The sequence below is a fragment of the Grammomys surdaster genome, unplaced genomic scaffold (assembly GCF_004785775.1).
Source record: "Grammomys surdaster isolate TR1022 unplaced genomic scaffold, NIH_TR_1.0 170, whole genome shotgun sequence".
NCBI lineage: Eukaryota > Metazoa > Chordata > Mammalia > Rodentia > Muridae > Grammomys > Grammomys surdaster.
Window position 1 is genome coordinate 8,412,930 of NW_021604618.1, and position 16,169 is coordinate 8,429,098.

Consider the following 16,169-nt stretch of genomic DNA (forward strand, 5'->3'; position numbering starts at 1 on the left):
CATACATGTGCAATGCCAATGTGCACAGTGGTCCCACTGTGTGCACATACATGTGCAATGCCAATGTGTACAGTGGCCCCACTGTGTGCGCATACATGTGCAATGTCAATACACACAGTGGGCCTATGTAAATATTTGTAAAGATTCATCAAAATATAAATATATTAGCTCATTGATAACTACTTCGGAAGGAAGATGGAGAGATGGCATTTTCAACCCAATTTCCTGTTCTTTGCCTGAGATAACGCTCTTCTCTCTTACCTACTGATCAATCGTCTATTATCTCTAATTTTTTGTGATAAAATCTTTCATGGATGTGGTAGATTTTTTTTAAGTCAACCAGACTGACCACCCAATGAGCCCTGGAATCCACCCATGTCTCCCTGCCAGGGCTAAAATCACAGATGCATGCTGGGATGCTTCACTTTAACTTGGGGTCCGACCCCAGGTTTTCATGGCAAGCATTTTACCAACTCAGCCATCTCCCCGGGGAAGCTGACTGACATTGACACCACCTAGAAAGCAAGTAGGGGGCTATTTCAAGCTTGCTCACAGAAATCAATGTCAGCTCAGCATCTCTAGTGGCCAGCTCCTTGCCCGGGTGACAGTGTGCTCTCCACTCCTCTCAGTTCACCCGCCTCCTATTACCCCGACAACACGGATCCTAATGGAAGTCGAAGTGTGCCGGAGTGCAGCATAGAAGGGCTGCAGGCTATACTCATGAGACGTTTGGGAGAAAGGAGGTCATTGCAGGTGGGAAAATGCTGTGAGCGTTGGATGACTTCGACTTCCCGTCACTGAAGCCCGGCGTGTGCAGAGGTACAAATGGAGGCCACTGGACACAAGCTGCACTCCACCTGCTGACGGATCACTGAATCCCTGTGGGCCAGCTGGCCCCTCCGCCCAGGCGGTGGGTGCTTACCTCGCCATTGAGCGCTGCTGAGGACTCCTGGCCCCTGTCGGAGGAGGCGGGGTGCACTACGGGCAGAGCTGACGGTTTGATAGCGATGAGCTGGACGGATCCAGAAGACGTGTCAAAGGGATCTGCTGCCGCCTTGCCAGCGCTGTCAAAGAGCCCTGCTCCCTCCTCTTCATCACTCGCTGTCACTAAAGCCAGGCACAGACACGTGGGATTTAATATGTAGGGAGCTACAGGGCTGAGATGTGAGGGATCTCAAAATGCAGAGCCAACAGTGTGTGGCTCTGCCCACGGCTCACTAGTACCCACGGCCTACCTTTAAATTTCCGGTTGTACCATTTAACTTGTTAGTATAGTATCAGTAAGTAGGGAAGAATTTTAAAGGTTGAAGTTAAACAGAAAGAAAAAATTATTTTAAAACAGGGACAAGACACATTTGAAAACAATAAAAAGGAAGTTCATTCTCTATGTTTATATAAATGAGAAACGTGAATTTGGCCAAACCCACATTTATTAAGTCTGCCCACCGCCAGCACAACAGTGTTTAGTCCCGTCTCTGCTGATGAAGCTATCATGTTTCCCACACTAAGTGACAAGTTTGCCCAGGTCAATTAGCCACATGTACTGCTGTGGTTGTTTCTCTCTCTCTCTCTCTCTCTCTCTCTCTCTCTCTCTCTCTCTCTCTCTCTCTCTCTCTCTCTCTCTCTCTCTGTGTGTGTGTGTGTCTTTCTTTCTCTCTTTCTCTCTCTCTCCCTCCCTTCCCCCCGCCCCAAGGCTGTTTCTAAATGACTTAGGTTTTTCATTTTTATTTTTTGTCTATAACAAAAGAAAGCTATGAAAAACCACCAGAGAACTCACTCACAGCTACAGACAACTCCTCTAATTACACGGACTCATTGCCTCCTACGTGCTGGTAAATTAATTCTCCCATCTGACAGAGGGTTCTGCTGTGACGGCTGCAAGACACCAGTTGGCTTTGTGATTCCATAACTAAGCTGACAGAAGGTGCTTCGAGTCCAGCCGTATCTAGCTTATTTACTTGTTTTAAAATCATATTCTCATGAAGTAGGTGTAAGAAGGACAGCTGAACGGGCTCAGCAAGATAAGTTAGGCCTGGTAAAGCAACTGAACTAGCAGGCAGTTTGGAAGCAAAATAGGTGTTGCATAAAATATGAATGTAACTTAAATGTGCTCATCTTTCCTCCTACCTGCTCAAGGGACTTGGGGTGTTATTTAAATTATTGAGAAACCTAGCATGTAGATCTCTCATGATTGTCATTTACAATCACAGATCTGTCAAACTAAAACAAGGAAGTACTTATTTTATAATGTAGCTAAAACAGCTTACAGACCAGGAGTGGGTCATAGATGGATTTCCTTTTTTAAGTTTCATGGACTGGTTTGCAAATACAAGGTCACCAAAGCAGCCAGTGACAGAAGGAAATATCTCTATCAGAAGTGTCACCACACGCACATGTGGTTTTAGAGGGTAGTTTCACTGCATGATATATGCCTGTCCACCTTCATCACCTACTTCCTGGTCAACTACTGCAAAACCCTTCGGTGGTTTTTGTTTCCATGGCATCAGCTTTCCATGCTGGTCCCATTCCCACTGCCCTGACGTTTGTAACCAAGAGAGAAATGATGGTCACATGAACAACATTGTGTTGCTCCCAAGCCTTGGTTATAAAATAGCATGATGGCTTCTCCCTGTTCTCTCTTGGGTCACTTATTCTAGGAAAATCATCCTGCATGTTCAAGCAGCCATATGGAAAGGCATGGTGGCCTCTCACCAGAAGACACACGAGTGAGCCATTTTTTCATGTCTACAGCCCAAGCCAACATGATTGTGACTTTATGCCAGATCCTAGGTCAGAACAACTTCACCAAGCCATTACAAAGTTTCTGACTCACAAACATTATGTAAAATGATAATGCATTTATGGGTAACTTGTTACACGGTGTTGTATAGCAGTTTCCTCTGAGATTAAAACACCCATGCTGTAAGGAAGCTCCTTAAGACAGAAGGTAAACAACTCCAAACAGCTTCAGGAGGTTCCTGGAACTGACTAAATTCATTAGGCCTCTTTCCAAAAAGTAAACAATAGACTGCACTCTCAGAGAGGCTGAGCTGTGCAGGGAAGACTCTGAGACTAGTCTAGCTGCCTAGAAGAAGCAGAAACCAGCCAAACTGCCTGGAAGTTTGAGTCACTTGCAAGGGACATTCTCTGACTTGTGGAGCTTCCTGTAGGCTGTGCAGGGTGCTCCAGGTCTCCTGCTTTTGAGCAGTCACCCATGCTGGGGTGGGCTCTGGTGATGCAGCTGTCTGAGAGTCATTCCTGTAGTAACCCCTCACACTTACTCAAGCAAGCAATCCCCCTTTTCTAGAGATAATATGTTTGGCTTAGAAGTCCAAGTACCTGTACTTGTTTAGAAAGGCATCCTATCTGTTGACTTTTATTTATTTGTTGAGACAGGTATCCTTGAGCCCATGGAAATCTCCCTGCCTCTGTTTCTTGAGTGCTGGGGTTACAGGCATGAGACACCACACCTGCTATCAAGATGGTTTTGTGGTTGTTGTTTTCCTTTCAAAATCCTACCTGTCACACCCAGCCTTTTCACTATATTTAAATAACTTCATGTACTGGGCTCTAAAGTTGCCTCACAGCTAGGCTAATTAGTGAGGCTGTGGAACCACAAAGACCTACACCAGCCATTTTGGTGGTAAAACATTGTGTTGTCCTTCCTTTACAAACTCCTATTCACCAGAGAACAAGAGTCAGAAGCCACACATGCAGCAAGCCTGGTGGAAAACAAGAATGGTCTGTACACTGACATTTATTAATTAATCTAGTGACCCTGGCTCTAGATCGGACATGAGACGGTAGTATTTGAATATTTCACAGGGGCCATATCTGCATACAAAGCATTCAGTTCTTTTTGTAGCCTGTCAGATGATGAAAGATGCACTTCTGTTTTCTCCACAATTCCACTGTTGATACCTTCCTTCCTTTGTTCCATCCCCCATCCAATCACATATATGTTGTATTAACGATGTTCTTATTTAACTCTTACTTCATACGTGAGATGAAACATTTAAGTATCCCAGGAGTATCAGTCACACACTGGTTAATTCACTAATTAACGAGGGAGTAGTCGGGGCTGAACCTGGGGGACCACCACTGTGGTGTGTAATTTTGAAGTAGGGTCTCATTAAGTTGTACAGGTCAGGCTCAGACTCTGGATCCTTCTGGTTCAGGCTTCCAAGCAGCTGAAATTACAGCTGGATACAACACCATGCCCAGCAGGGTTGATTTGTTTTTTTTTTTTTTAATTATAATATGGTTTTTGGTTTTTGGTTTTTAAGTGACAGACTTGTTAGTCAGGCTCACAGGTATACAATGAGCCCCTGAGACTTGTTAAGGGATTAAAAGGAAGGAAGTTGGGGAAAGCCTCCAAGATAGGCAGAATTTTGGAGGTCTGTCAGTCTGTTGGACTTGGAGTTGGAAATCATGACTCTTTACCCCAAAATTAGAAAAGGCTCTAAACAAACATCATTTTGTCCCAAAAAAGTTTTTTTTCCCTCTCAGTAAATACGTACTTTCTTATAAATAGGGGCTGAGGAGGTGAGACTAATTCAGAGAGGATACAGAAATCACTCCAAATTCACAACAGACTACAGGATTCACAGGGCAGAATAGAGAGGCCTGGGATGGATGCACACTGGGTATAAGTCTGCGTATGTGTGCCAGCATGTGTGTGTGCTTACACAGGAGAGGCAGGGAAGGTACTAGATGGGGTGACTTCTCACCATTTCTCTTCCTGGACTCCTCCTTTGTCACTTTCTGCTGTGTCATTCCATTCTGGGGTGAGCGCCTCCCTGAGCTGGGCTTCCCTGATTCGTTGCTGATGACAGAGCCATTCTCACTGGGCGACCTGCTGGAGGTAACCATAGCAACAGGGTAGACAGTAAGTTTCAACTAGAACAGCCTCCTCTCAAGGTTATTTTATTTGCACAGTTTATGTCTGTAGCCTCTCATTCCAGTTTCAGTGGCAAAGAAGAAATGCTATGGGAGAGAAAAGAAACAAAAGCCACCTACGCTTGCACTCACCCACACACGCTCCCAGGTGAGGAGCCCGGCCAGCTGTTCTCAAGTGCATTTACTGTTCTGGGCTCTTTGGAGAAGTTCAGCAAGCCCAGCCCGAAGTCTCATCTCTGTCTCATTAATCCATCACCTTGGTGACTTTGGAAATAGTAGTGACACTGTCTGTGTAGTGTGACCTCCCTTCACACAGCTCTCTGGATGCTGAGTGTTTGAGTCACATGAGCATCCTCAGTCACGCATAAAAACCACACTACTCTTGGCCTATTCACCACAGCACAGACCTATGTGACAACTACAGATTAAATCTCCCCACCATGGGATCTTCTCGCTCGCAGAGCTGCACACCTGCACACTCTTGACTAGTAACTGCTTCTATTTTGAAACACTAATTTGAGCTGCAAATTCCTCCAGGGAAAAAAATATTTTGTTGCTTTTTTCTGTGCAAAGCATCATACGAGTCTATTGACATCTGAGAACAAACAGCTGGGGCACCCTCTATGTGCCAGAGACTGTGTTGAGCGTCTTCAGACCTGGTCACTGGTCATAATAATGGCTGATGATGTGGAGATGGCTCGCCTTGGTCAGAAAGTGAGAAATGTGAAAGTCATGGAGGCCAAGAGTAGTTTCCAGGACTAAGCGAGGTGGCAACAAGTCACCCTCACCTCAGAACCTCCTATATGTCTCAGGCAGCAGCCTCAGATAGGAGCAGGTCATAGGGCCTTCATTCCTTCTTCAGGACTGAACTGTCACCTCTAGAACTCTGGGAAAATGGGCTTCTGACTGCTGCCTCTGGAGGTGTGCCAAGGCCCACCTCAGGTAAATAGTAAAAAGACTGACCTTCCTGTCAGGGCTTGGGAAACGTTCGCTGCATCCTTCTTTGGATGCCTCTAACTTCCTTTGGAGTCTCTAACTCTATCAGAGGCTCTGATCAATTCTGTCATGGATTCATTTTGTTTTATGCAGCATCTCCCAACTTAGGTGGCTGAAAAATCTTTAACATTTTACCATATTAGTTCTACAAAGACTATAGGTGGAAAATATGAATCAGACATTAATTGATTGAATGTACATTTATTACATATATAATTATGTACCCAACAACTATTTGATCACCGTATGCTGCTGGGGGCGGGGGCACACACAGAGACACAGAGACACAGAGAGGAGAGATAAACCCTTGAATTGTTTTCAGAATCTGAAAGCTAACAGCACCTACTCTCCAGCTGGCTTTATTGGATAAAAATATTTTCATTTAACTCTGGGGTGGGGGGAGTATTTTGTAATCTATTTGTCATTTGTAAGCTGCTTAGTGATTTTTGTAACGTTTTCATATCATTTCCCCATTTGATCCTGAGAGAAATTTTTGATGTTTCTCTCACTCTGAGGAAAGGTGTCAATGAGCACATTTCTGTAGAGAGAAAAAAAACATCCAATCTGCCTTATTCTTTGTTTCTGTCTGTGTACCTCTGTTTACAGTGAGTATTCAACTCAACACTCCTCATCAAAATCGAAAGTGTGTGATTTATATGTGCACATGACAGTAGTAAAAGTACCTTTGAAACCTAATACACATCAGCTGTGAGCTTGAGATTTAAGGTTACAAAACTCTGTGGTCCCCTTTCTGAAACTGTGGGTAGATGTGGAACTTGGGTAGGGACTAATTCCTAAACAGCGTGGCTCATCTCTATTTAAGAGACTATTTCAAATGACCATTGTTCCTATGAGTTTGCTTATCAATCACCCTTGATCCAACCCATAATCCCAGCCATAGGACCTGAGCAGATACTGGGCAGCCTAGCTGTGACTAATGCTCAGACTTCTGCTTAAAATAATTTTTTAAAAAATTTAATTATTGCAGGGCAATTATTGCCTTTAATCCCAGCACTTGGGAGGCAGAGGCAGGCAGATTTCTGAGTTCGAGGCCAGCCTGGTCTACAGAGTGAGTTCCAGGACAGCCAGGGCTACACAGAGAAACCCTGTCTCAAAAATTTTTTTTAATTATTAAGTCATTGATTTTTCAGTTACAAAATTTGGGGGGCTGATCTAGCAGACCCATTTGGGAGGACCTGCAGTCAGTCCTATGGACTGAGCTGGAATGAGAAAACTGACTTGACAAGATGCAGAAATCAGAAACCTGGTTGGTAATGGGCCTGCTCTTGGGTGTGGTACTTAAAACCTCACCTCCCTAAATGGAGCTGAAGAGATGGCTTGGTTGGTAAGGTGTCTGCTATGAAAGCAAGAGGACCTGAGTTTGGTGGCGCGTATTTGTAATCCTAGTGTGGGGCTGAGACATGTGCATCCCTGGGGCTTAATGGCCAGTTAATCTACCAACTGGTGAGAGCTGGGTTCAGTGAGTAAAAAGAAGGAGAGACCTAGGGAAGACACCCAACTTTAACTTTTAGCTTCCACATCAATGAGGATTCTCTCTCTCTCTCTCTCTCCCTCTCCCTCTCCCTCTCCCCCTCCCCCTCCCCCTCCCCCTCCCCCTCCCCCTCTCCCTCTCTCCAAATGATCTTAGACTTCCATGATCAGATATACAGGAACAGAGATGGCTCATGTGACAGCCTGGGGGAGGCCACGACCAGTCCTTAGCTAAGTTACATTTTTATGATGAGATAATGAAGCAAGGGTAGAAATCGTGCTGCAGTGTAGCTGCCCACCCCCCATTTCATAAGCTAGCATTTCTTGATAAAAATGGGAATAAATAATTGAACTCAATTAGTAAGATGTGACTCCTTGCTAACTCAAGGAGAAGTGCTTGTTTTCAAACAAGTTTCAAAAAACTAATCCCTACAGAATTTAAATTACTCAATTTGAATAGGTAGAAAAGAATTTTTATTCTTCCCAGAAATGCTACACCAGTATCTGCATTTAATAACTCTCCCTTTTCAGTTTCTTTAAGTGGGTGATAAGCCGTCAACATAGCTTTACTGTGCTTGGCAAGGATCATCACAAGAATAATATTATAGGGAATACAATGGATGAGTCTTTCAGATAAACTGTCTGCCTTATGCGTGCTGCAATTCTTCTTGGTTTACTACCCATGCCGAATAGACCATTGCAGTAACTGAACAAACTTCGTTCACACCTCCATGCAACCTAACTTTGGGAGTCTTCTATGGTGTCTCCAAACTTGATCATGTGACTTGGTTGGCCAACAGGAAAGAAATAAACATGACAGACAGCGACTCAAGAAGTGTTTGTATTTGGGGCTGTTTTTCTTTCTGCCCTTGGATCCTCACCTTGTGAAAAAGCCTGGTGGAACTAGTCTGCTAGAACACAAGTCCATGTGGAGACAGGACGGAGCGTTCCAGGCCACCCTCAGACATGGCTGTCAGCAACAAGGTAGCCTAGTTGACTCAGTTTCTATTGATTGATGTGCAGGTAATTCCTGATAACGTCAGCTAGCCTGGCTACACTGGAACCATGTAGCAGAGCTCAAGCTAGTGACCCACCTGAATCATGAGCTGAGTCGTGGCAGTTTGTTTGAAGCACTGAAGTTTTGGGGTGATCTGTTATGGGCAAATTGATAACGAATTCATATGAGCTCTGCCTTATTTTCCACATGAGGTGGAATCTGCCCCTCTGCTCTTCTTTCCTTTGTTTTAAGAAGCCAAGGGCTTCTAGAGTAAAACAGCACCTGGTTGCTTGACTTTAGTGCAGAATTTCTGTATTTGATACGGACAACCCCTTCTTCCGAGAATCGCTGTCTCTTGGCCTCTCCTCTCCTGTCTTCCTCTCATCTCTATTTGCATTTTCACTTTCCTTTGCTGACTCTTGATCCTCTTCTGTACCTCTAACCACTGTGGTGCTGTCAGGGCTTAGTTCTTGGAGCTCGTCTTCCCTTCTGTTCCTAGCCCCTCCTAGGTGACTCTTTCTAGTCTAACAGGGATACAGCACTCCACCAACTCGCTATTATGTCTACTCTGAGCCTCTCCTGAGAACTCCAGACTCATGGAGAATGAGCTCCAGAATCACTGCTAAGGATCCGTAGCACTTTCATTTGTGTACCTACCAGTGACTGATATGTTCATCTCCCCACAGGCTTCGCTAACACAAACGCATGGCAAAGACATTTCCAAATCCTACAGCCACCTGCCACCAGCTTCCTTCACGGCATTAACAGCCCATGCACGATCACTCTCTGTCCATGTCACTGTTCCTTACCTGAGCCTCCTGGGGTTTCCTTCTACCCTGACTCTCTCTAGTCTGTTTTGTACACAGAGCCAGAGAACCTTTTCTATACCACAGCATGTCTTTCTCTTTTCCAGCCCTCCCATGGCTTCTGATCCTTATCTACAATACCAACCCCAGTCTGACTTCAGTCTCTAATAGATGATATGACCAGCCACGGGCAGCTTCTGTGACTTGTGTGCTGCCATTTCCTCCCTGGTGCACACTAGCCTTCTTGACCATATTGCTTTTCTTCAGGCATGTCAAGAATTCCCCTCCTCTGGACTTTGCACACAGTGCTCCATCTGCTTGGAACATTGCTCCCTCAGCAAGCTCCATGGCCGACAAGTCATGTCAATGGTGTCTTTTTCAAATGCCACTAACTGTTAAGGTCTTCCCTGGTTTCCTGTCTAAACCAGTACTCCCCCTTTCTCCCTACCAGACACATTTCTACAGTCCTACTGATGTCAATCAAAGAGCTCTGGTTATTTTTCCTTTCTTTTTTCTCTTTTTCCATCTTCATGTGCATGTGGTATACAAGAGTGTGTACGAGTGTTTGCATGTGTGTAAGCACAGGCATGGGTGTGCATGTGTGTGTGGAGGTTTGAAGTTGATATCACTCACCATCGTCAACTGTGTCAAAGAGCTTTTTGCTCATAGTAGATACTCAGCATGGGGTTCTGAGTGAAAGACAGTAGCTTTACTGAGACACTGCTGGGGAAACACACAACTGTCATGAATCCAAGCTACCCTTTAGAGGTGCTAACAATGTATGACATCAGAGCCAAGTTTGTTGTCATAAATAGAAGGGCTTCCTTGACACTGCTATGGCTGATCAACCACAAGTCCTCATGAGGGCGGCTTTCACGAAGCGGGCATTGATTCCCACCTTCTTTCTGCTCTCCTTTTCAATATTCAGGGCGAGCACAAGGGAGTTTTAAACAGAACAGTGGAGTTCACCTGAGGGCCATAGCTTTCACCATCAGCTATTTCTCTTGCTGACAAAAGGATGGAATCTGGCCATGCCTACCTCTTTCTGGTTTCAGTGGACTTAGCCGTCTTGATAGTGCTGCCGTCCTGAGCCGTGTCTCTTTCCTGAGGAGTATCTCTGACAGGTATGGGGAGGACCACCGTTTCCTGAGTCACAGGGATGACCTCCTCATCTGCCCCTTGCTGGCCCAGATGCTGCTTGGCATAGTCAAAGCCTTGCACAGGCTGTGAGGAGGAAGAAAGGTTGAGGTCATACTTCTAGAGAAGTTTCTCTAACAACAGCTTTGAGAAGAGACAGACAGTAAAATATATGTGGTGGGGTCAAACCCAGCTTTCTACTGTATGAAAGTTAATTCAAATCTGCATATCATTTTTCTTACGAAATCAGAATCCAAGTTAATTCTACAGGATTAAGAATCTCCACAGACCAGGCTATCCTGTTGCTTGTCTGTGGGATATGTGGGCTGCCTTGTCTAGCCGCAGTGGGACAGGATGGCCTAGCCTTACGGAGACTTGATGTGCCAAGGTGGGAGGATACCCAGGGGGGCCCCCACACACTCAGAGGAGAAGGGTAGGGGGATGGGTAAAGGATTGTGGAAGGGGTGACTGGGAGGGGCAGTGAGCAGGAAGTAAAATGAACAAGTAACAATAAAATAAAATGGAATCACCACAGGTACAATTTGTTCAGAAAACTGAAGAGTAGAAACAAGATGCGATCGGTGTTGGACAGGAAACCTCTTTCAAGGACTCTACACCACTCACTTTAAGTCAATAAATGCCGCTAATTAGAACCAACTCATCGTGGGTATGTTAATCAAGGTATGGCAGGTTCCATATTGTCCCCCGCCTAGAAATACCTAGTTATCCCTGTGTGTGACAGTATGTACTCAATTTTACCAGGGCAGCAGGACTACAAACCTTAACCTTCTCATCCAAGAAATGAAGGCTGTCTGTTTTGCTTTACACCCACCCTTTGCTTAGTAAAGCAGAGCACAGATCTGAGTAGTAGGAGATATGTCACCAAGCATAAAGCTACAGTCATTGAATAGCACTTGGAATATAGGGAATCAGTTTTTAACCCAAACTTCTCTTGGAAGCATGCTGCCTCTGATGTCAGTCATCTTGGGATACAGCAAGGCTTTGCCAGTATCTGAAACTCCAACTGGATGAAGCAGCCTCAAACAAAATCCAACAACCATCTATTAGTGGGGTGGTAAAAACAAGAGGCATGTGTAGCCATCCCTGGGTGTGTTGCTGTTGCCATGGGGATAAATCAGCAATGCAAGTTAGGGTCAAATGCCTGATATATACTAAGTGCTCAGTCTGTGTAGGATATTGCTATTTGCTTCCTTGCTAGGTGACAGCCCATGTGATTATCATCAAGAAAACATGGAGACAAAACTCACTTGCTACCATGCAGGTCCAACCATTAAGACATCACCTTGTCATTTATAAAGTTCACACTCAAGAACTATGCAATCAAGTAACAAAAATTAAGTCTCAAAACAAGCAAGCAAGCAAACAAACAAACAAACAAACAGAGAAACAAACCTAGATACTATTTAAGTAAGTCTATGATTTTGTGTCAGGTTATATTGATTGCTGTCCTGGGGCACACGGGAACTACAGGTTGCAGGTTGGGCATACCTGGTAGACTCTATCAGAACTTGTTGCCATTAGTCCCTCCTCCCGCAGCAGCTAATGAGGCTAGGGGTGCAAGAGGAGTGTTCCTGCCTGGTTTAAGTTTTGGCTTTTGTGATACTGGGGAATTTAGCCTTCCGCCTCATGCAGGCTAGGAAGGCACTCTATCGCTGAGCTATATCCCTGGCCTTGCTCTAACCAGATTTAAAACGTCACACTCTGGATTGGATGACAAACCTGTCATACCTCACTGCTGTGTTCCAGAACAGGGTCAGGGGTTTACTGTTATTCCAGCAAAGCTTCTTTACCAGAGCTACATGGAGCTTCATAGTGGACAGTTCCTCAGCTCCCTGCAAAGCTCAGCCTGGAAATAAGTTTACCTGAGACAGTCTCCTGAGTATGACCAGTGGCATTCTGAGGCCAGGACCTGGTGACTGGGTTTCTGAACTAGTGACTGCTAAGAAAAGACATCTCTCTTTCCCCTCTTCATCCTCAGTTCCACATGGTGCAGAATGGAGTCTACAGAAGTCTCTAGAACACAAATCCACTGCTCCTCAAACAGCTATGTTGGGCCACACAGGGCTCAACTTCTGGACTATTCCAGGACCACGGTTCCAGGCCACCCGTGACAGACCTCCAAGGTTCTCTTCCTTTAACCCCTGTCTTCTGGTGCCACTCCCTCTTGAGAAGCATTTTGTAGCATTCATGCTCTTGGCAAAGGCATTCAAGGCCTAGTACATTTGGCTGAGCCTTATTTCCTGTGCACTCCTTTCTAGCCACACAACTTCACGTTCCCTGTTATTCTGTTCAGCTTCATGTTCACAATACTAGTTTATGTTGCGTACTTCGGTGTGCGTACTGTGGTGTGTGCTGGAGCTACAGACTGAGCAATAGCTGGTACTGACCCTCAAGGGGCTCACGTTTCAGTCTCCTGCGATGCTAATGGCACAGCAGAGAGCACACTGTATGAACCACACCACTGCATCCTCGTGGTGGTCACAAAGGTGGGCGGTACCTTGGGCCTCTGTTATAAGGAGAAGCTGGGATTTGGAGGGGTTAGGCACTCTACTTCAGATCACATTGCTGGTCTGAGATGGAGCCAGAATTTGAATCCAGGACTATGCTGATCGAGGTTCAAAAACATCTAACCACTAGTCATTGATTCACCCCGAATTCCTCTTTCCCTTCTGCCCTCAGCATCTTATCTGGGCATCATTTACTGTGCCCAGCCTGGTTGCTGTCCTGACTGATACTATGGGGTATGAGAGGTCTCCAGCAGCCAAGACTAACCAACCCAGTGATGGAAGGCTCGGTTCCCTTCTTCATTCTCTGCCTGTGTTCTCTCTCGATTTGGCCCCTCCTCCTTCACACATTTTATCCACTGGATATGTCTGAAGTCTGGGTCACTTATGAGTGGGTGAAAAGAGAGGTATTAAGAAATGACAGCTTCCCAGATTATCATTGTTAGCAACTTAATCATTAAAAAAAAACAGTTCAGCACATAAAACATTGATTTCTCTTTTTGTTTTCATGACAAACTCATGATGGAAGCAAGGTAAATGATAGTCTTCATATTATAAGAAAAATACAAAAGCTCAGAGAGTGTCAGTGAGTACCCAGGAAAACACAGCAAAGAGGTAAAACTTGAGCCTATCTCCTGGATTTAGACTCTCCAGACCATGCGCTCAACCTTTCACTTGAAAATTACCTAAGATCAATCCATTGCTTACTTGACACATATTGGTAACTTGAAACCTCAATAATCAATATCACTCTCATATCATATCATATATACACTAGCCAAACCAAAAAGAACAAATTTCTACACTAGGGATATATAGTTTAGTGGCAGAACACTTGCTTGGCATCCACAAGGCCCTAGGTTCAATCCCTGGTACCACCACTACTAGAGTAGTAGTGGTACTCGCCAATTGTTTTAAAGGCAGACCGTTACGTTACTTTTTAAGACAAAAGTACATGAAACAATAAAAGTCAATTTGTATGTGATATTTACTATAAACCAGATATAGCTTAAAGCAATGTACAGACCTTCATCCACTTGATTTTTACCACTGTTTATCCATAAATAGTGCTACTATCCCTATTTGACTGATGGGAAATTTGAGGCACAGAGAGATAGTGTAACTGTGCTGAGGTCGTATAGGGAGTATGTGAGAAAGAGGAACACAGTGGCTTTTCTTAGGGGATGAACAACCTGTCCCAAGCAGTTAGTGCCAGCCACCACAGGCCCTGCAAGCTCCACCCTGCGTCTGGGTGGGCTCTAACAACTTTCTTCTGAAAGACACCTGTCCCCAATGTTTTTCTTTATATGAAGAAAAGGCTGGAGGGAAAGGCTACAAATTCACAGACAAAGAGCAGTGACTAAAAAGAAAGGCAATAAGGGAAGCCATGCCATGTTCTCAATGCTCTCCCTGTAGATGTCCAGTTAATAACCATGGCAACAGGGCTTGTCTGTATGCCTTGTCTTTGAAGAGGGTGTATAATCCTCACTTTGGCCTCAGCTCCCAGAAAAGCCTCACTCACCTTCTCTGCTTAGCATGTTAAGTATATTACTGAGTCTCAGGAGGGGTCCCCAGGATCTCCTCTGGCTCTGTAGTCTGCAGTGAAGTCCCTGGGGCCATCTGCCTTGGCTACCAATTGGTCACCATGGCTAACTTTCTTACTGTGCCTTGCCCCTCATTGAATTCTGCTCACACTTTCAATGCAGCAGCTGCCTCTCAAACACTGCAGTGTCCCCGACTCTCCCCAGCAGGACTGCAGCACCAGGCAGTTCCACTCTGCTGGCTTCCTGCGACAAAGGGGCTTTGGGAATTACAGTGTCTCACCCAGCCTCACTGTGGGAGAGACAGCTGCCTGAGCTACAGGAGCATAAGCACTCGGCTCATGGGACAGACACAGGTCATCTTGATTTTCAGCAGCAGGTAAAGATTTCAAGAAGCTCGGTGCCTGGGGTAGGCACACAGAAGGAGCTGTACAGAGCCAGCAACATCTCATCTGTTCTAGCTCCAGAGAGCTCTCAAGCCAGGAGGGATGCTGCTCATACAGGCAGATGAATGAAGAGTTTGGGTTAACTCAAAGCTTCCCTTTCCAACTCCAGTATGGCCTGTTTTGCATTCCTGGCCTCGGCTGTGATTCTGGTAATTGCTTGTTATGTCTAAAAAGACTCACGTCGTAAGCAAGCTCAGATGGAAATGAAATATTCTGTCTTGGAGCAGTCTCATTTTTCACAGCTCGGCAATTCCCAGTGTACCCTTCCCTCCAGCTCCGTACTGAGTCTGGGAAGCAGGTGCCTTATGTCAACAGACACAGAACATTCTTTGGGGGTTGGTGCCACAGGAGACAAGACTGTCTAATCAGGCTCCAGCTTCTCCACAGATGTACCCGCTTGCTATGTAATAAAAGTACCTCTGATTTCTTACACTCAAGTGAGCTGTGTTCATACAGACAGACCAGAGGCCAGTGTGACTCTCCAAGCTGTGTGGCCGACACAAATCGCAGTGTGCAGGAAGTCAGAGGGAGTGGGAACTTGCTGTCCCATGTCTACACAGCCAGATGGAGGTTAGAGGTTCAGAACTGGGAGCAGAAACCCGGCCAGGTCTGAGAGTGTGGGTAGGTACATAATGTAGAGTAAGCTCCAAGAGGGCCGAGGAGATGGCTCTGTCGCCAGGCTGCCTGCTGTGCAAGAATGAGCTTGGGTCTCTAGAGGCCATGTAAATGCTGACTGCAGTGGCATGTATGTGTGTCCCTGAAGCTGGCAGGGGAGGACTGAAACCCGCCAGCCTGGCCTCATTTAGTAAGCTTTTGGTTCAGAGACTGAAAAAACAAAAATGACAAGTGATAGAGGAAGACACCTCTACTGATATAAACTCTGGTCCCATATGCACATACTGCATGTGCACACACTGACATGTATATACAATGGACACACATGCATGCGCACACAACATACATGTGCACATGTACACAACACACATGTGCATACACATACATGTATATACACATACATACATGTGTGTGTACACACCACACACATGCGCGCGTGCATGTGCACACCCATATTAACAAATACACACAAGATGTGCATGTGAGCACGTGCACACACACGTGCACATGTACACAACACACATGCATGTGCATGCGCACACACACATGTATACAACACACACGCACATACACACATGTGTGTGCACACACCACACACACATGTGTATGCACACCCACATTAACAAGTACACACAAGATGTGCATGTGAGTGCATGCACACACAAATACATACACAGAGAGGGAGAGGGAGAGGGAGAGGGAGAGGGAGAGGGAGA

General features: G+C 45.4%; 1 protein-coding gene across 1 annotated transcript in view; it reads right to left on the reverse strand.

Annotated features, from left to right (window-relative positions):
- The window catches only part of Kiaa1549l (KIAA1549 like), a 265,407-nt gene that overhangs the window by 56,022 nt on the left and 193,216 nt on the right, over positions 1-16,169 (reverse strand). Inside the window, exons 12-14 of the mRNA XM_028767135.1 lie at positions 10,229-10,413; positions 4,731-4,858; positions 923-1,107 (exon numbers count right to left, since the gene is read on the reverse strand). Coding sequence (XP_028622968.1) covers positions 923-1,107; positions 4,731-4,858; positions 10,229-10,413 — 498 coding nt within the window. The remainder of the gene's footprint in view (positions 1-922; positions 1,108-4,730; positions 4,859-10,228; positions 10,414-16,169) is intronic.